This window comes from Camelus bactrianus, chromosome 1, assembly GCF_048773025.1.
Source record: "Camelus bactrianus isolate YW-2024 breed Bactrian camel chromosome 1, ASM4877302v1, whole genome shotgun sequence".
NCBI lineage: Eukaryota > Metazoa > Chordata > Mammalia > Artiodactyla > Camelidae > Camelus > Camelus bactrianus.
The window spans coordinates 49,819,697-49,839,755 of NC_133539.1; the positions used below are offsets into that span (position 1 = coordinate 49,819,697).

At 38.9% G+C, this 20,059-nt stretch overlaps 1 protein-coding gene across 22 annotated transcripts in view; it reads left to right on the forward strand.

Annotated features, from left to right (window-relative positions):
• The window catches only part of PHLDB2 (pleckstrin homology like domain family B member 2), a 207,479-nt gene that overhangs the window by 128,570 nt on the left and 58,850 nt on the right, over positions 1-20,059 (forward strand). For all 22 annotated transcript variants that reach the window (XM_074363206.1, XM_074363207.1, XM_074363178.1 and 19 more), the window contains one exon: positions 18,198-18,581. In XM_074363206.1, coding sequence (XP_074219307.1) covers positions 18,198-18,581 — 384 coding nt within the window. The remainder of the gene's footprint in view (positions 1-18,197; positions 18,582-20,059) is intronic.

Here is a 20,059-nt window from a genome sequence, read left to right on the forward strand (position 1 = left end):
ATATCTTTTTCCATCCTCTCACTTTCAGTCTGTGTGTGACTTCAGCTCTGAAGTGAGTCTCTTGTAGGCAGCATAATGCTGAGTGAAGCGTTTAGTCCACTGACATTTAAAGTGACTCTGAATAGGTATGTACTCATTGCCATTTTGTTACTTGTTTTCTGGTTGTTTTGTAGTTATTTTCTGTTCTTTTCTTCTTTTAGTTTCTTCCTTTGTAGTTTGATAATTTTCTTTAATGGTATGGTTGTGTTCCTTTCTTTTCAGTTTTGTGTATCTACTGTAGGTTTTTGATTTGTGGTTACCATGGGGTTCATATATGTTTGACCTATAGCTTTATCTACTTGTCTTATTTTATTTATTTGCTTTTTGTGGGGGTGGGGAGGTGATTAGATTCATTCATTCATTTATGTATGTATGTATGTATGTATGTATGTATGTATGTATGTATGTATGTTTAATAGAGGTACTGGGGATTGAACCTGAGACCTTGTGCATGCTAGGCATGCACTCTACTGCTGAGCTACGCCCTCCCCCCATCTACTTGTTTTAAATTGGTAGTCACCTCACCCACATTTTGTGTTTTTGATGTCATGTTTTGCATCTTCATTTCTATCCTTTACCTTTTTGTTGTAGTTATAGTTGATTTTACATTTTTGTCTTTTAACTTCCATGTTCACTTACTTAAGTGGTTGAGCCACAATCTTTACTATGTATTTTCTTTCCTATAAATTCTCACTTCTTGTTGTAGCTGTTTCATTTCCACTTAGAGAAGATCCTTTAACACTTCTTGGAGGGTTGCTTTAGTATTAATGAACTCTTAGTTTTTACTTGTCTTAGAAGTTCTTTATCTCTTCTTCACTTCTGAATGATAACTTTGCGGGTAGAGTATTCTGAGTTGTAGGTTTTTTTCAGCACTGTGTATAAATCATGCCACTCTTTTCTCACCTGCAAATTCTCTGCAGAAAAATCAGATGATAACCTCATGGGGATTCCCTTGCATGTAACTTCTTGTCTTTCTCTTGCTGCCTTTAAAATTCCATCTTTATCTTCAACTTTTGCCATTTTAATTGCAGTAATTTCTTGACGTGAGTCTCTTCGGATTTATCTTGTTTGGAACTGTCTGTGCTTCCTGTACTTGGAAATCTGTTTCCTTCTTCAGCTTCGGGAAGTTTCCAGACATAATTTTATCAAATACATTTTCTTCCCCTCTCTCTCTCTCTTCTCCTTCTGAGATCCCTATAGTGCGAATGTTATAACACATGATGTTGTCTCAGAGGTCTCTTCAACTTCTCATTTTAAACATTTTGTTTTTCTTTTTGCTGTTCTGATTGGGGGATTTCCCTTATTCTGTCTTCCAGATGGCTTATGTATTGTTCTGTATCACAACCTAGTCTGTTGTTAATTCCTTCTAGTATATTTTTCATTTCAGTTATTGTATCCTTCAGCTTTGACTGGTTCTCTTTTATATTTTCTAACTTGTTAAAACTGTCACTGTGTTCATCTATTCTTCTCCCAAATTCAGTTGGCATTTTTATAACTAATGCTTATAACATCTTTATCTGGTAAATTATTTGTTTCATTGGGGTTTTTTTTTTTTTTCAGGACTTTTTTCACTTTCTCCCACTTGAAACAAATTCCTCTGTCTTGTCACTTTGTTTAAATGTCTCTGTTTCTGTGGAATTAGGTGAAAAGTTACTATTTGCAGTCATCTTGAAGGAGTGTCTTTGTGGGGGAGCATCCCTATGCATTCTGCATGTGTCCACTGGCCTTGTTGAGAGAGAGAGATCTGAAGTGAGCATGAATCACATCTTCCTCTAGGGTGTGCTGTCAGCTGCCACCTTGGTGGGAAGTAGGGCTGGAGATGGAGGGGCTAGAGCCAGAGCCAGTTGTGAACAGGGACTTCTCCTTTGCTCAGTGGCTGACACCACCCAGTCAGGTCCCAAGGTACTGCAGCAGAAACCCTTTGGGTTGGTCCAAACTGGTTCCATTCCCTCTGATTGTGTACTTTTCCCAGCAGTGGCACCTCCGCCCTAGTGAAAAGCAGGTCTGAGCAAGAAGGACTGAAGTGGAGCTTGGTTGAGGCTGGGTTGCATGCTGGGACAGTCCCAGCAAGCCTGTCAGAGCCCCGGGCTGTCTCCTATTTGTTGCTTTCGTGAGCACTCACGGGCAAGCCTGCCCTCACCCTGTTCAGCGACAGGGCCTGGTAGATCTGGCTCCGCTTCCACCACGTGTGCACCACTCCCCCCACAAGGGCGCCTTTGCCCCAGTGTCAAGCAGCAACAGAGCAAGAGGGGCTGGAGCAGGCACCTGGTGCAGACTAGGGGACGGGGTGGGGTGGTTGCAGGAAACAGATTCCTGGGCAGTTTTCAGTCTGCTTCCTCCCCCTTGTTCCTGAAGGTAAGGGAGCGTGTGTACCCACTCTTCATGAGTGGAGCCTCAGTTTCTTACAGCACCCCCATAAGTCCTACCGGTTTTCAAACCAGCTAAGGGGACTCATCTTCTCTGTGTTGGACCCCAGGGTTGGGGTGCCCAATGTTTGGCTCAAACACCTCACTCTCAAGAGAGGATCCCTGATCCCATGGTATCCCCCTTCGCTTCTGTGTTCCCAGATGCAGGCCCTGACCTAATTCTTTCTGGCTCCCTACCTGACTCCACGTGGATCTTTCTTCACAGCCTTGGTTATAGATAAGCCTTTCTTCCAGCCTCCAATGTGTGTGCAGTGAGAGTCACTCCACTTGTGGATACAGTTGTGCTGTGTTCACTTGGGCGGTCACTCAGCATCCTCCTTCTCTGACTTCTTGATCTCTCTGACATCCAAATCTACAATTTTTTAATTTCCTTCAACTTTTGTTCTTCACAGTCTTCTTTCACTTTCTGGAACAACCAGATACTTAAGACAAAAGCACTTAAAGATATTGGAAATTTAGTTTAAGCTGACACATCACAGAACAGCATTACTATTGCTATGAAAATATTTGTCACAATTACAATTCAGTTTAGTTGAGCACAGATTTTACATTTTTTAAAATCTTGAACTGTATATGGAAGTAATCTTAGCTTATCTTTTCAGTAAGCTAATATAAAACATTTAAGAAGTTCAGATAAACTAATTTCTTTATGATAAAACAAATCCAAACTTATTTTAAAAATGAAATTACACTTGTATTATACTGTACACCGATAAAATAAGGCAAAGATATATAGCTGTTTTTTAAGCCAAATACAGTCAAGTTTGATTTTAAACCAAAATCAGGTCAGTCTTTGATAATTTGTGCAAGGATTCACTTTAATCATGTGCACTTGTATTCCAAAGGAGAAAAAAACTGCATCTGAAGTCGGCAGTTTTGATGAGGAAAGTCTTTCTTGAAAGGAGAACACATTTAAATTATTAGAATTTTGTTTTTTTTTTTTTTCCCTTGGAATCTTGGGAATGTTAGATTTATTTAAATGCTTACTAGTCTCTATAAACCGATCATAATAGAGCTCCATTATATTAGTTTATTATTATCCTCAGGAGGTAGGAAAATATTTCACTCACACAGTGATTTTTTTCTCAGGTATAGAGACTGGGTGAAAAATATTGTCCTGATTTGAGTTAACAGAAAGAAAAACAACAAACAAATGAGAAACGATGACAGACAAATGCTCAGCCTTCTCTCACCTGAGCAAGGCTAGATTCCAGTTCTGCCTGACAGATCGCCAAGTGGTCAGACTGCAAAACCAGATTCCCAGTCACTGCACCACTGATGGGGTTAATTGTTGGCTGTGTGCAGACTGAAACTTCAATCAGACGTGGCCAAGAATCAGAAGTGCAGAGCAGGAAAACAAAAACTTCAGAGAGTAGTGAGTCAGTGAAGGTAGAGTTCTCCTGCCTTTTTGGATTTACTCCAAGAGCCAAGAAAAGACGTGCCTGGGCTTCCAGCCTATGAGGTATTCTTGGTGAGCAGTGCAGTTTAACTGACCCTATAGGTGTCCACTGGCACAATTCACTGGGACCTCCAAATTGTCAAAGCGTAATTTTCAAAAAAATAAGTCCAACTCTTAGACAAATGTTGAATTAATAGATGCCAAAGATGTAATGAATGTATTGACGTGGAAATTAAGCAGGATAAAGTTAGTTCACTAAACATAATTTCTGCAGTATTTTTTTAGGTTAGTTGTGATTATACTATTGTTTCATTTGAGGTTTTTTTTTTTAACTTGTGTAATCTTTATTTGAAAACTCAAGGTTGAGTATGAAAGATTGCACTCTAATCATGAACCTCCAGGACCTACTAATGAGAAATAACTATCCAGTGAGTCAACTTTAAATAGCTTCCAACTGCTGGGCTATTTGAGATGTTTAGTTTTTTATAATTTTTCTTCCTTCTTTTTTGCTCTCAACTTTCAATTTTTCTTTTGTCATTATGCCAGCCCTTTTTTAAGTTATGATTTTTAGAAACCGGCTATCAAGATTTGTTTAAAAATATTCTAAACTGAGAGTAACGAGGTGCAAGCGAGGCATTGAAAGGGTCTGTGTGCATGAAGTGTGTGCCCTTTAGCTCGCAGACCTTGGGACGTCCTTTTGCGGTGGTCAGTGGTTGTTTACACTTCCTAGCTCTGAGCTGGTTTCCAAGCAGGGGTAATGGGTAAGGCACGTCTAGTGGGCTGGGGTGCTGATCTTTTAACAAAGTAGATGTTCAAAAGGTGAAATAAATCACTATAAAGTAGATAGGAGTGGGATGTTCTTTTCTTTATCTCATTTGATACCTGCATCCCTTCCAGTAACGCAGAGGTAGTGACGGCCTTCTAGTTCATTTAGAGCAGTTAAAGTCATTTTAAAAAGAGAAAGGGAAAATAAAAAACTTAAAGCAAACCCTACTGCTATTAAGAGTATTCATCTGGCTACATTACCAAAAGCATCTGTGTGCTATTGTGGAGAGCCAGTGGATTCCCACAAATTGCTTTGTAGCAACCTAATATTTTCTTTCTGGCTGATGATGGTCATCAGCGGTGCCTTGATAAACAGCATTGTCGCCATTTAGAACTATGTGGGGCCACACTTGGCATTTATTTCTCAAACATATTGTAATATGATGCCAGTTCTCATGAGGCACCATGGAGTAAGGCTTTCTGGCTTTTTACGTACTCTACAACCCTGAAGATAAGGTTGACTTTCTTTCAAGACACGTATTAACACTTTCATGGCATTTATTATTTGAGTAGGTGAAATGTCTAGGTCAGTGATTCTCTACAACTTGGAAGGTGTTTTGTTCTCATGGTGTCTCCAAAAGCACTTTACAACCGAAGAATTTTAAGTTGCAAAGGGCTGGGACCATCCATGCCTGTCTTGCTGACTGCTGTGCATTCACTTAGTAGCCAGATGACTAGAGTATGGGAAGCATTCTACACATGTCTTTGGAAAGAGTAAATGACATTCGTCCTGGCTTTCCTTATTCTGTGGTTGTAGACTGCACCCCTAGTTCCCAGACATCTTATGTTTATACACTTAGTTCTAGGTAACAATGAAGCCCTATACAGAAGAATGCAAATATCTCAGCACAAATGCATCCTTCTCTTCCAGAAATGGCAAAATTCCCTTCCACTTTTCAATTAAAAATAAAAAGGTGAGGATGAGATATTTTTCTTTCTGTTGAAACTTTTGTGACATTCTTTGTAAGAATTGGTGCTGTTCAGGATCATACAAAGCCAAGGCTTGTGTACTTTTGAGAAGACAATAGATCTAATGATTCTAGAATTAAATAGAAGTATAATTGAGCATATTTAAGGAGTTGTATAAAATGTAAAATGAAATTTTATCAAAATGTGTATTTCTTTAATCTCCCTAAGGTGGTAAGACAGATACTATTTTTAAAAAAATTTTATCTATGTTGTTGCAAATGACATTATTTTATTCTTTTTTATGGCTGAATCGTATTCCATTGTGTATATACAAACCACGTCTTCTTTATCTAGTCATCTGTTGATGGACATTTGGGTTTTTCCATGTCTTGGCTATTGTAAATAGTGCTGCTATGAACATTGGGGTGCAAGTGTCTTTTTGAATTACACTTTTCTCTGGGTATATGCCCAGGAGTGGGATTGCTGGATCATATGGTAAGCCTGTTTTTAGTTTTTTAAGGAACCTTCATGCTGTCCTCCATAGTGGCTGCACCAATTTACATTCCCCCAAGAGTGTAGGAGGGTTCCTTTTAATCCACACCTTCTCCAGCATTTATCGTTTGTAGACTTTTTAGTGATGGCCATTCTGGCTGGTGTGAGATATCTCATTGTAGTTTTGATATGCATTTCTCTAACAATTAGTGATGTTTAGCATCTTTTCATGTGTTTTTGGACATCTGTCTGTCTTCTTCAGAGAGATGTCTATTTAGGTCTTCTGCTCCAATAGACACATACTATTTTAAAGATCAGAGAGTAAACAGATTTTAAAATTCAGTTTTCTGATTAGGGAAAATTGTTTGAGAACCCAAGATGAGTGAGCACTGTTAGGTGAAAGTTACTCTCCCTGTAGGTGTGTTTTACTTCTGTACCTGCTTCTTGCTGCCTCCACTTCCTAGTGACTCCTGACCCTGAAAGACAGTTTGGGCATTCAGACCTTTCTGTACTATACACTGGACAGCATTACTTAGTTGGAGGCAGAATGGACAGTGTTATTAGAATGTCTGTTGCTGCCTAGCCATCTTTTTTTTATTTTCCCCTAAGAAGAATGTGTTTGAAATGTGAAGGCAAGCTTAAGTACTGAACACTGTTTTGTACCCCAATCTGACTTGAAAGGCATCTCCTTCCTGATGTGGCCCTTCCTCTTGCTACATCCTGACTACAGTTTTAGTTTAAAAAAAAAAAAAAAGGTTACCCTAGTGGGAAGTGACCCACTTAAACTGCAAATGGGGTGAGAGGCTGGTTTACAAACCAAATAAACTTGGTGACTCAGACTTTTTAAAGGGATATTTAGATATTATGACTTACTTCCTGTATTCTGAATTGGAATGCCCATTATTACATTAATTGATTTGATCTTCAGAATTAACATAAGCCTCAGACTGATTTGTTTCTGTGGAGCCTTGCTTTTCTTAGCTCTTACGTTTAAAACAGCCAGTCAACTCTCTGCCATTGTCTGCCTTGTTTGGATGGTTTATGGAGTCTAGCTCAGAGATACAGTGTGAGCTGTAAATGAGAACCATGTAACTTCAGATTTTCTTACACTGAAAAAAAACTTTAAAAAAAAGTGAAATCAATTGTAACATATTGGACAGCACAGGATTAGATTAGTGATACTGTCTACACCTAAATAAACTATCCATTCTCTAAGCCCAACTTCTATCATTTCTAATAAAATAAGAGTAAATCTATAACCAGTGGACAATATAAAGTAGACTTATCTATGGTCAGATCGCCTTGGGTCATTAGAGAATAACATCTTTATCTTTTAAATAGCAAATTGTTGGCATAAATGTAGATGTTCAGTAAATATTGAATTAATCATTAGCAAATTGAGATTGTCAACTGTCCTCAGTTAACTGAGAATAAAAACAGCTGCCAGTCTGTTTTCTTCTTCAGTTGGAGGGCTAAATGGGTAGAAGAGGAATGGGAAGGGAAAAAAATACCATTTAGCAATAATCTAGTGACTCCACATTGGGGAAACACAGAGCCAAAGTCTCAGTGTAATTCTGTGTTACAGTAGCCTGTGACAGTTGCTGTTAAAAGCAGGCTCCTGACTACTTGAGAGCAAAACCCTGGGTTCTTGTTATAGTGGCAGTACAAGCTCTTGCCTCTTGATGGTGCCACACATTTAAAAATCCCTGCTTAGAACCGAGGGATGTGTACAGCGCTTCTTATGTAGCATAATTTAGCATTCTTGGGCTAAATGCTGAAATACAGAATGTAACTTAAACTAAAAGGAGGCCCTGTATGCCACTATGTCACTTATAGGAAAAGTCACATTCTTTTTCTAAAATGGTAAATCAACATAGAAAAACATATAAACTAGATGAAAATGGAAAACGCAGCATATCAATACCAACAGGTACATGGGAGAGGGCTGATGAGGGAGGACTATTGATTCTTCCCAGGAAAAACAACCTGCATATTTGTTGTCAAATTATTTAGTATTTCTAAATTAAAAGCCATTTATTGACCTGCCTTTTAAAAATCTCTCATCAAATAATAGATTTAGTGACTATGCTGGCTAATTCTTGTAATGAGAGATTTTCTTCCTTAATTCTAGAAAAGTTTATGGGAATAATTTGCTATGAAGAATATTTTTAAATTTTAAGATTGACTCTTCGAAAAAAAAAAAAGTCCAAAACAAGTATTAGAAGTCAGACACATTCATTGCTTTTTAATGGAAGAATTTTGATTCAGCCTTCTCAGTGCATAAGGTAAGACCTATTAGAAGGCATTTTTAAAAGTTAAACTCTTTATTTTGAGGTAGTTGTAGATTCCCGTGTATTTAATTATAAGAAATAATTCAGGGAGATCCTATGTACCCGTTACCAGTTTCCTCCAGAGGTAGCATCTTGTATGGTGCACACTCTAGTGTAATGTCACAACCAATGTTAATGAGTCCAAGCTTGTACTGCTTGCCCCGTGACAGGCCAATAAATTGAGAGACAAACTGTTGGGGCAAGGAATAGCGACTTTATTCAGAAAGCCAGCAGACTGAGTAGATGGTGGACTAGTGTCCCAAAGAACCATCTTACCAGAGTTAGAATTTAGGCTTCTTCTATACTAAAAGGGGAGGAGATGGGGTTGGTTTTTGCGAACTTCTTGGTGGACTTTGTTCTTGCAGCTGTCTGCATGGGTCAGATCAGGATGCTTCTGTAAACCTCCAGTGAGAGAAATGTTATTCTCTGTTCTGCAACTTTTTGTGTCTACGTGAATGGAAAAGCGTTATATCTTTAAAGGTCAGAGCCTTGAGAACTGGTTATCTTGTATATTTCAGGCTATAGGCTGCATTCTTAACTTATAGCAAAAGCAATAAAATACAAAGGTTAAAGTAAAAGAAACAAATCTATTATGGAGTCAGGGTATCGACAGTGATCCAGTTAAAGTACAGAACAGCTCTAACACCACAAGACTTTCTCCTGTTTTCCCTTTTTAGCCACTCCTGCTTTCCTCCTACCCTCATCTCCTCCTCAATCCCTGGCAACCACTGGTCTGGTCTCTATTTCTATAATCTTGTCATTTCCAGAATGTTACATAAGCATAATCATATACTATGCAGCCTTTTGAGTTTGGGTTTTTTTCATTTCTGCACCTCTGTCTAGAGATTGAGCCAGGTTGTTGCATGTTGTTGCCTCTTCTCCAGCTTCAAGTTTGGGATTTATGAGGCCAAAGAAAATCAAGGGTACCCATCTCTGCTTTTCCTTGAGTCCCTAGATTCCTAGCTGACCTACTGCCTTCTCTCCATCATTCAGGGTCTTATACTTGTCTTATATACAAAATGTCTAGGGTTCTTAGTTGTGCTTAGAAGAATAGGGAAAAGGACCTCTACACCAACTTCCCAGAAGGAGAAATCAGTAAGATTGGTTTTTTAAAATTCAAAATAGCCAAAAACTTTGCTCTGGTGAAGTCTAATTGACTATGAGGGGGAAATATTTCTGTGGGAGCATGTTCTATTGAGGAATTTTGGCTTGGAAAAATGGATATTTTTTCTCATTCAAAATTGCTAAGACCCTACCCTAGCTTTGGGATTGCAGTTTAGATTAGATTAGATGTAGGTTAGATTGCAGTTTAGAGAAAAGACAATTTTAAGAAAATGCTAAGTAAAATTAAAAAGAACAAGTTTCTCCTTTATTATTCTTTCACTTTGATTATAGAATAACAGGGACTTTGTTATTATAGAATAATAGCTGTTATAGAATAACAATAACTTTGAAAGTCTGCCTTTTCCATCAGATCACGAAGAACAAGGCCTAAGTCATGTTAGGCGGAGATTAGAATTTTTGAAAGTTATCCCAGCAACTCCAGTATAGAAAGAAGACATGTCATTGTTTATTTTGACTTTCTATATATGAAACTCTATAGCATGCTTTTAAAATTTAACACACAGCATTTTCCATGAGCTGTATCTCCCATAAATAGTTGCATGGCAATGCTTTCAGTTGATATGTGATAGCTCACCCCCCTTTTTTCACACCTTAGACTTCCTACTTTTTTACTTCACCGACTTCTTTATGCGTTAAAAAAAAAAGAGTTCTTTTATTTTTTTTAGGATAGATTTTCAAATGTGAAGATTGAGTTGTGGTACCTCTCATGCACTGGTTTTGATTGAACAAAATAAAACACTACATAAAATTCTAAAAGCATGTCAATGGGTTGTATTTTGTAAACTGTGGTCTTTCAGGGAAAACAAAAAACAAAAAGATCCTCTGAAACTTAGTTAAGCCAAGGTGAAAATGTAAACAAATGACAGCCCTATCGGACTTTATTTTGTCATGTTTTCTTTAATGGTGTGGGTAATAGCATAATCTCTTAAACAGAAGGGGCTCAGGCACCATGTAGATTTTCTTCCAAAACACTGTCCATGTAAGAGATATTATGTTCATGTAGTATCTGGCGTATTTTTCTTAGACATTGTGGAAATTATGGTCATTTTAATCACATGAATTTCCTTTCTTTACAGCCAGTGTTTTTTAGTGTATAGGGAGAAGTGTATTATTTTCCACCTTAAAATGTCTGAGTAGAAGCAATAATGTTGTGGGGTAATTCATAATGGGCCTTTTCTTTCAAATGATGACTTGTAAATTTTAAGTAGTTCACCTCAACCCCGATATTTTATAAAAGTAAAATTTTTCATAGCTCTCATGTCTGTCAGTTGAGTTTAAACGGCAACGTGATGCAAAAAGGCATCAGAAAAGGACTAAAATGCAGAAGATCCTAGTTAGATAGTCATTGTGGTCAGAGATTAACTTAAGTCTACCTAACAGATGCAAAGAATAACTAGAGGCAGAAAAAGCAAGTTGAGAAAACATTCTCGAGGGTAAAAAAGTAACAGCATTAGTTTACTCAAGTGATAACATTTTAGGACACGTCTGATGTAAATGAAAATCAAAATAAATGTTACCTCAGCATATATATGTATTATATATTATCTATATAATTGTATAACATTATATATTATTAAATTATTAAATATATTAATTGAATATATTTAGTAAATTTATTAATAGATAGATAAGTAGGTAGACAGATTTTTTTTTTCAAGTATAAGCTCCTTCCAGAATAGGAGGACAGCTAGAAAGTATAGGCAAGTGGGTTTAAGGGAGCTATTTACACACCAGTGAGTAATAGTAATTAAAAATAACAATCAGGAGTGTGAGGATTTGATTTATGAAGTGAGATTAAAAACTGAATTTCTTTGGGTATGAGGAAAGGCAGGATGTGATAAGTCCCTCAGGTATTTGAGCGAGGCATGCACTCATAGGGCAGGGACACTGATTATCTCTGGTGTTTGAGCTGGAGCCAAGGGAGCTGGAGTGTGAACTAGACACTTGAGTTTTATGTCAAGGGTGAAGTGTATGTGCTGGATAGAAGAATGGATTTCATGGAAGGTAGTTCTGTCTAGAAGTTACTCCACTGGACTTGCTCTGCTGTAGGGAATACATGATGCTCTGTCTTGTTGGGGATAGAGGGACCAAATGGCAGTGAGAGACAGAAAAGACTCCTTCCCCAGGTTATTATGGTGACTGGGCTCAGGCACATGATCCACCCCAGGGAGAAATTTTGGGGCAGTGAGGGAATTCTCTCTCTTTCCAGACTGGCAAAGAATCCCACAGATGTGTGAATTTTCAGAGAGACATTTGGCTGCATAACATATTTTTCCTGTATTTCCTTTGCATGAAAACAATCGGGTTCGGTTTTTAGGTTTGCTTGTTAAACCAGTATTAGAGATGGTTCCCCAGGACCGACAGGGCAATTATCTACTTCACATCAAATTTTTGATGGAAACCATCCCTAATCATGGTTAACAAACACTGAGCACTTGCTATATAGCACCAATTTTAAACTTTATGGTATAAAGTGTATAAAGTGTTCTCATACACACTCCCTTATTGATTTCTCCAAGAACCTAAAGTGGGCGCTAATTTTACCATCTCTGCTTTATAGGCCAGGTAGTAGACTTGAAAGGTTGAACTTGATAAAAAAACTTCTGTGTTATGGATCTGGTAAGTGCCAGAGCTTCAAATCCAAATAAATGTTCTTTCCACTTAATCAAACTTAACACAGATTCCGCTCTAAAAGTCCAGCTGTTCTGTGGGAAAGAGAAGCCAATTTGCCCCACAAATCATAAAATATAAGATGACAGAGTTACTGAGCTCCCCTCCTATCTTTATTTCAAAGTGGTTCTCCTGTTTCTGGTCACTCTGCCCCTAATTTTCCTGGAGAAGTGAGAGGTGTGTCTTCACTTACAGGACGTACAGTCTGCACAAAGGCAGGGCACACTGCCCCAGACTGCAAAGGGCTGGGAATGATGGAAGTGAAGTGTTGCGCATTGGCAGCTTCTTTGAGATGGGGGTGTAGGGTGTTGGGGCGTGAAGGAAAGAGGGGATGTAGGAGGAGAGAGCTACTGCGTGACCTGATAAGAATAATTTATTGTTTAGACTTTGAGTGGGGAGATAAGGAATTTGAGTACATTTTCAGACAGGGGAAGAAGTCAGTAGAAAGGAAATAAAGAGTTTAGGAGACGGGATAATTGATTGATCAAAGCCACAAGGATGGTGGGAGGGAATACGGGTACAGTAGTGCAGACAGAAGGCTTTGCCTTGGAAAGACTGAGAGACTGTCCTTAGAAAACTGAGCTAATTCTTTTATTGTGTTTACTGTGTCTTGGACACCATTCTAAATGCCAGCCATATTTTTTTTTTTTAATTTTCACAACCACGCTGTAAGATAGATACTCCAGTAATCCCCTGTTTTATACTAAGACTCAGAGAAGCTAAATGACTCGAGTCATTTAGGGCCACACCAGTAGCTATGGAGTCAGCATTCAAGTCCAAGCAGTCTGGCCCCAGAGTTCCTGCTTTCAGCCACTATGGTACAGTGAGGAAAGGAGGACCAGCTCGATAAAGATGACAGAGGAGGGATATTTACGGAGTTTAAGCAAGATGGCCTGGATCTCCTTCGGCAGTGTCTGTGCATTGGAGTGTATTGAGTATATTTGAGAAGCAGGTACTGAAAACTCACTGAGTGGTAAGTGGTCCTAGTTATTTGCACATGTCTTACTCTCCCTTGGTCCTTGGTTATCCATTACTGTGGGGGAGGGTAGGTGTATGTGATACAACGTCCTACTAGTTATAGGTGTATAACAAATGTTTGTTTATCAATTAGTAGCTGTCACATTATTAGTAACTCTTCGAATATCTTGCAGTTGCCTCCGGAACAGACACAGTCCCACAAAATCATCTTTTATTTGTCGGATGTGCGTCTTTCCAGCTCAGCCCTTCTGGTGGGGCACACACACACACCTGCTTAAACTCCGGCTGGCAGAGTAAAGCACATTCCTCACCACAAGCCTGAATGCAGACTTCCCAGCCAGCTTATAAAATAAAATATTTTTAGCTAGATATTGAACTAACTTCCATGAAGATAATTTGTAAAACCAAACAATAAGAACTCCTTACTTATATGTACTGTTTCTTAATCAGGTCGTTTTTCTCAACTGATAAAAACGATACTGAGGCCATGTTTGGGTCATTATAAGGCCAATGACAAGGTTAAAGGGCACTGTCTCCAAGATACTAACTGCAAGTTCAGGGTGTTCCCCAGACCACCCTCAGGTTCAGTAATTGCACAGAAAGACTTACAGATCCCGCTGAAACTATTATAGTCACAATATTGTTTATTACAGGGAAAGGCTATGGATAAGTATCAACCAAAGGAAGAGACACAGAAGGCAGAGTCAGAAGTTTCCAAGCATGAAGCTTCCACTGTCCCCTCCCTTTGGAGTCAGAATTTGTTACTGTACTCCCACTGGTGTGTGACAACACACATGGAGTGTGCCACCAGGGAATGTTACCTGAGTGTGTCCAGAGTTTTTATAGGACTTCATCACATAGGCATGATTGATTGATTGCCCACATTGTTAATCTCTGTCTCCAGGTTGATTGATACCCCATGACCTAAAGCTTCCACACTAAATCACTTGGTTGGTCTTTCTAGAGTGGCCAGTCCCCACCCTTAGGTTATCTGGTGTGGCCAACCTTGCCCTAATGAACAAAAACACTCCTATCGGGTAGGACAGAGATGACCTTCCTACCTAATTGAGATGTCAGGACTAGATCGTGGAATCTTGGAAGTTCTGGTTACTTGCTGTCAACTCCAGCTCTTTTCAGTCTGCTGTCCACTTTCAGACCAAGGTCTGTGACTCTTGCTGGTGAACTCTATGAATTTATTCCCAGAGTTAATTTAGAATATTGGGATCATTGAGTCCTGATATAAAGAGGAAGAAATCTGGCCCATGTCTTGCAGGTACCTCATCCCTCTTCTTCCAAAGAACCCCATCTCTCTTGTCACATAGTAGTTGCTGATCTCTGAGCATGCTATGATAATCCACAACTCTATGCCCTTTGTTTATATGGTTCCTTTACAGAAATGCCTGTCCACTTGCCCAGCAGACCAGGCAGACTTATTTATCCTGAGGACTCAACTCAAATTTCTTTTTCTGTAATTTTTGTGCATTGCTTTCCCATAAAAGAATCCATAGGGGTTTTTTTTTTTGTAAACCTCTGTTATCGCTGTGTCTTTGATTGACTATTTGTGCCTCTTGTTAAAGATCTGAGGGTAGAAATGCTGTCTTTTTTCCTCTTTGTATCCTTAGCACATTACTGGGCAGAGAGTAACTCAATAGATTATCACTGAACTGAAGATATGGAGACATTGAATCCTTAGAGTTAACAGAAGAGAGAGGTCACATTTATCAGTTGTAATAGGTCATCTTAAATAGAGAAAAAAAACTCTTTTCAACTAAAGTATTTAAATCATTAAAAGTTGACCCTTCGTTTTAGGTAATAAATGACCCAACACATTTAATTATAAAAGAGGGATTTTGACAAAAACTTTACCTATGCTTAAGTATCAGCACCTGACTTTCTGCATAATTTATTTCTGTGTTATGTTTGTGGTCCCACGGCCTGGGCTGGCTGCTGTTGGTTACGAGAGGACTGGATGGGTAGAGGAGATGGATGAGGTCCCCGACTGAGGGTTGTGAACTCCAGTGGGACAACACCAGACGCTTTCCTCTGAAAAAGAAAGCAAGCTCTGAGGTCAAAAAGACAGCTTTTTTATTTTTGACCACTCAGGGAAAGAACTGTGCACCCTGTTCTTCAGGTATATTTGTTAAGCTCTTGTGTCCCCTTCACAGCTTTCTTTGATGCATGTGGTATATGGAGATGGAGGAAAGGGAAAATAGAGAGGGAGAAAAAAATTAAAATGTGTTTTAAATAATGTGATTCAAAGTGACCTACATTCTACACCCTGAAAACCAGTGTTTTGGGCCATTTAGGCTCTCTGCTGGTGCCTTTTCAGGACAGTGTGCAGTGGATTGCTGGTTTGGAAAGATGGGTGGGAACTGGAGATCTTAAAGAGGGTGGCCGCCTAACTCAGCAGATTGTCAGGTGAAGCGTCAAAGAAAACTGAATTTTAGGAAGAGAGCCGTACGTCTCAGGTTGCCAGTCCCAGTTTGTGCTTGCTGTCCCAGCATAATTATTAATAGTGCCCCCATTTGATTCTCAAAAGTGTCCTGGGTGGAATGGCCACCCTCGTTTTAGGTCATGCAGAGTGGAGAATATTGGTGTGATGAATGGGCAGGACAAAGTGGGCTAGAGGGAGGATTATGAGGGCAAATTCTGTTCAGGCTTTTCCTTAAAAGGCTTCTCATGCTTTCTGAAGTGCCTTGCAGACTTGTGACGCAGGTCTCATCAGCAGCTTATTTTTCTTCAGTGCAGCTTTTACGGGGCCAGTGTGTCTCGGCACAGCCTGGATTTCTGTTAGACCCGTGGGCAGCGGTGCTGCGTGCGTGTGTGCTCCAAGCCTGAACAGATTGGCTGGGAGTGGGGTGATAAGAATAGAGAGGAGCACATACCAGTAGACCAAACTTCCTGTGCACCAGCCTTTGAATACTGTTTCACTGTCTGAAATAGCATCCATCTTAAGTCTGGGATCGTTTATTCCCTCTGGAATTAAGCAATAGCACTGGCAGCAGAAGAAACTATTTTGGGAAGGAGATGTGGGAGGAATTTTGCTATGTATTATAGAAATACTTGTCATGCTTTTGAAGACCACACTTGTTCATTAGTGCCCTGGTGAATAGAAACTGCTAACTTTCCAATAATCCCAAATGTCATGAACGTCAAGGCTGATGCATGAAGATTAGCAAAGACTGAGTTTAGATGCTTCAACTTAAATCACCTTACATGGCAGAAAGAGAACTTTTCTTTGGAGATTAGCCTCTAATGCAGATACTCTTGAGAAGGGGTAAATTGCAACATCTTGTTCCTGTCCCTTCCTCATATGTGCCCTTGCACTTGTTTCTGCATATGCCCATGCAGACCTTTCTAGATTGTTGGAGAAGTTTAAATAACGCGATGAATGCTGTGTCTCCCCTACCCCCAGCTCCCTCCCCACAACGTTGAGGTGGGTAGGGCTTGGCAGCTGGTGGCAGCTGCGGAGATAAATAAGCACCAGGGCTCCTGGATGGACCTGTGCAGACATGCCTGGGATGAGGTGGAACAGCTCTGAGTGCCTTCCCTGCGGCGAGGCCATGAGGACGGAGCTGCAGCTGGAGTCCAGAAGTTCAGGCAGTGAATGGGAGGTGGGGGCTTCGAAGAACCAGCTTAATAGTCCGTTTGATCCAGCTATTGTATTTTTTGGTTGGGGAGAGAACTTTAGAGGACGGATAAAAGTCATTTTATTCTGTTTTGTCATTATAACGAATGTATTTAATGGAAACCAGGGAATTGTGGTAGTCTGTTTCTATTTGACATTTCTATTTGATCCCCTTCAACTAATAAAGAGTGAACTGCCTTCAGAATTTTCTCTTTACAAATTTGCTGCGATTAGACATGAAAAACAGCAGCCCAGTCTGCTTAGCATTTTTCTGTTTTGTAACTGATGACTAGTTTGGAAAAATGTTTTTCTGTGGAAGGCTTTTGAATTCTCTTTTCAGTGTGGTAGATGTAATCACAACAGTTTTTTTTTTTTTGGCTATTTTTTTTTCTTTTCATTTTGGCATTGGAATTAATGTGAGAGGCAAAAGTGCTGATGATGAGTATTTGTAAATTATATCCCCTTGTTCACAAATGTATAGTTAATGTACTTAAAGTCCAAAATCATAAATAACTACCTGTTTTGCATGGGACCTTGGTGAAATGTCAGTTAGTGGTACCATTATCTACATCAATGGCATATGTATTGATTTTTTAAAAAATAAATAAACTATCATTCTATTTTCCAGCTAAATGAATAAAAAATTTAATGATCTCACAATCTGAAATATGTTGATGTCCTTTATCTGGACATGATGTTAAATGTTCTTTTTTTTCTTACAACACTTTAAAAATTAATTTAATTATTCATATGAGAAATTGGTGGAAAAGACCTTTACATGGTGATAAGACAAAAAAAATTGAAAAATGTGAAGTATTTCAAGAAAAAAGTTGAAGATCCCATATGCCTTTTAAACTAAAACTTTTTTTTAAATTAAAACATCTTTAAAGTAGTGTTTTCCTTTTGTGTGTCTAACAGTAGAATATCTCTTTAGGAAACAGACAATTGTAAGCGCAAACATTAAGTCTACAGTGATGAAAGAGCTAGGTATTGTTGAAGCTAGGTAATAAAGGGAAGGAAGAGGGCGAAGATTTTTAAAGGGAAATCTTAAAAAACTTTTGAAATATTTGGAGCATTGATAAATCAAAAAAAGGCTCAGTGGGTGCTTGTATGTGCTAGGACCAGCACTGGGGTATACAGATATAAGGGGCAACCAGAATTGAGTTTGGAAGGAAAGTCAGGCATTGTAAACTCAGGCTTCATCTGCAGCTATAAATGGGTTTATCAAAGATGATGGAAAATCATCACCAGCTGAGTATCTGTGTGGTTGTCTGTGTGGGTTGAAATCACCCGTAATCCCAGCCTTTCTTTAGTCTTCTTGTTTGGAGCTGTCTCCTTCTCAAAAACTCACTGACCTTCCCTCCTCTGTGTTCTAGGAGAGACAGCGTCTGGAGACCATCCTCAGTCTCTGTGCTGAATACACAAAGCCTGACAGTCGCTTGTCCACTGGCACCACCGTGGCAGATGTGCAGAAGATCAATAAGGAGCTGGAGAAGCTGCAGCTCTCTGACGAGGAGTCTGTGTTTGAAGAAGCCCTGGTGAGCCCTGACACCAGATACAGGTGCCACCAGAAAAGCTCTCTCCACGATGCGGACCTGGCTGTCTTTGGGAGCCTCAGTCAGAGCAGTGCCAGCTTCCTTTCCCCCAGGAGCACCAGGAATGATGAACTGCTCAGGGACCTCACCAGGACTCCCCCACCACCCTCCTCTGCCTTTCTGAAAACTTCCAGCGAGTCCACGTACCTAAGTATCCTACCAAAGGTAAAGCTGGCAGGGCCCAGAGACTGGGACTTAGGACCTAGGGCCGTGCATCTGCGCTGGCCTAGACATCACAGGTTTATCACGCTTGTTTTCCAAAATGTTTTCAGTGAACCTTCAATCTAAGAGGTAATTAGCTAAACATGGCACAGCAAATGAGAATGTTTACTATAAAGTAACAAATTTGCATTCCGGAAAATGTAGCAGTGCAGAAAAGTAGAAAGAGAAAAAATTTTCTTCTCCCTGCCCCCTTCCAGTTGTACACCTGCGAGAGAAGCACAAAGTGTCTGACATGCCTTCCCAATATTTCTGTGCACAGCCATATATTACAGACATAGACACACATATACATATGCACAGTGTTCTGCATGACTTTTTCCCTCCCTGAATGTCTTGAGCATCTTTGCATATCACTATACACAGCTCTGCCTCATTCTTGTTAATGGTTGACTAGTATTCTGTTGTTTGGAAATACTATTTAAACTGTTTCTAGCTTTTTACTAATAAAATCTATAGGCAGCAAACATTCTAGAATATATATATTATATTAGTACAATTGTGCAAGTGTGTCTGTAGGATCACTTACTAAAAGTGAAATTGGTAGGTCAGAGAGTTTGCATGCTATTTGTTTTAATCAAATTTCCAAATTATACTCTCAAAAAATTGTATTTCCTGGTGACACTTTGAGTAACAGTTTATACGTGCAGCTTGTTCTTCATACACTTGGCAAGGTTGTGTATTATCAAAAATTTTCAATTTGCTAAGTTAATGGTGTTTTAATTTGCTTGCTTTTATTTGTGCATAAAGTTGGACATCTTTTCATATTTTTAGTTGTTAATTTTTATTTTGACACACTCATATTCTTCACTCATTTTGGGGGACACCTTTTTTTACTTATTATTTATTTAACTTTTTAAAGTATTGTTGATTTACAATATTAGTTTTAGATGTGCAATATGATGATTTAACATTTTTATAGATTATTCTACATTTAAAGTTATAAAATATTGGCTATATTCCCTGTGTTGTACAATATATCCTTATATCTTACTTATTTTATACATAGTTTTTGTAACTCTATTAATCCCCTACCCATATCTTGCCCCTCTTCCATGCCTCCCCCTACTGGTAACCACTAGTTTGTCCTCTATATCTGTCAGTCGGTTTCTGTTTTGTTATGTTTGTTTTTTTTTTTTTTAAGATTCCACATATAAGTACCAACATATAGTATTTGTCTTTTTCTAGCTGACTTATTTCACTAAGCATATCCTCCAGGTTCATCTATGTTGTTGCAAATGGGAAATTTTTGTTCTTTTGTATGGCTAAGTAATATTCCATTATGTATATATACCACATCCTCTTTATCCATTCATCTGTTGATGGATACTTAGGTTGCTTCCATATCTTGGCTATTGTAAATAATGCTGCTATGAACACTGAGGTGCATATATTTTCCCAAATTACTTTTCTTTTGCTTTGGG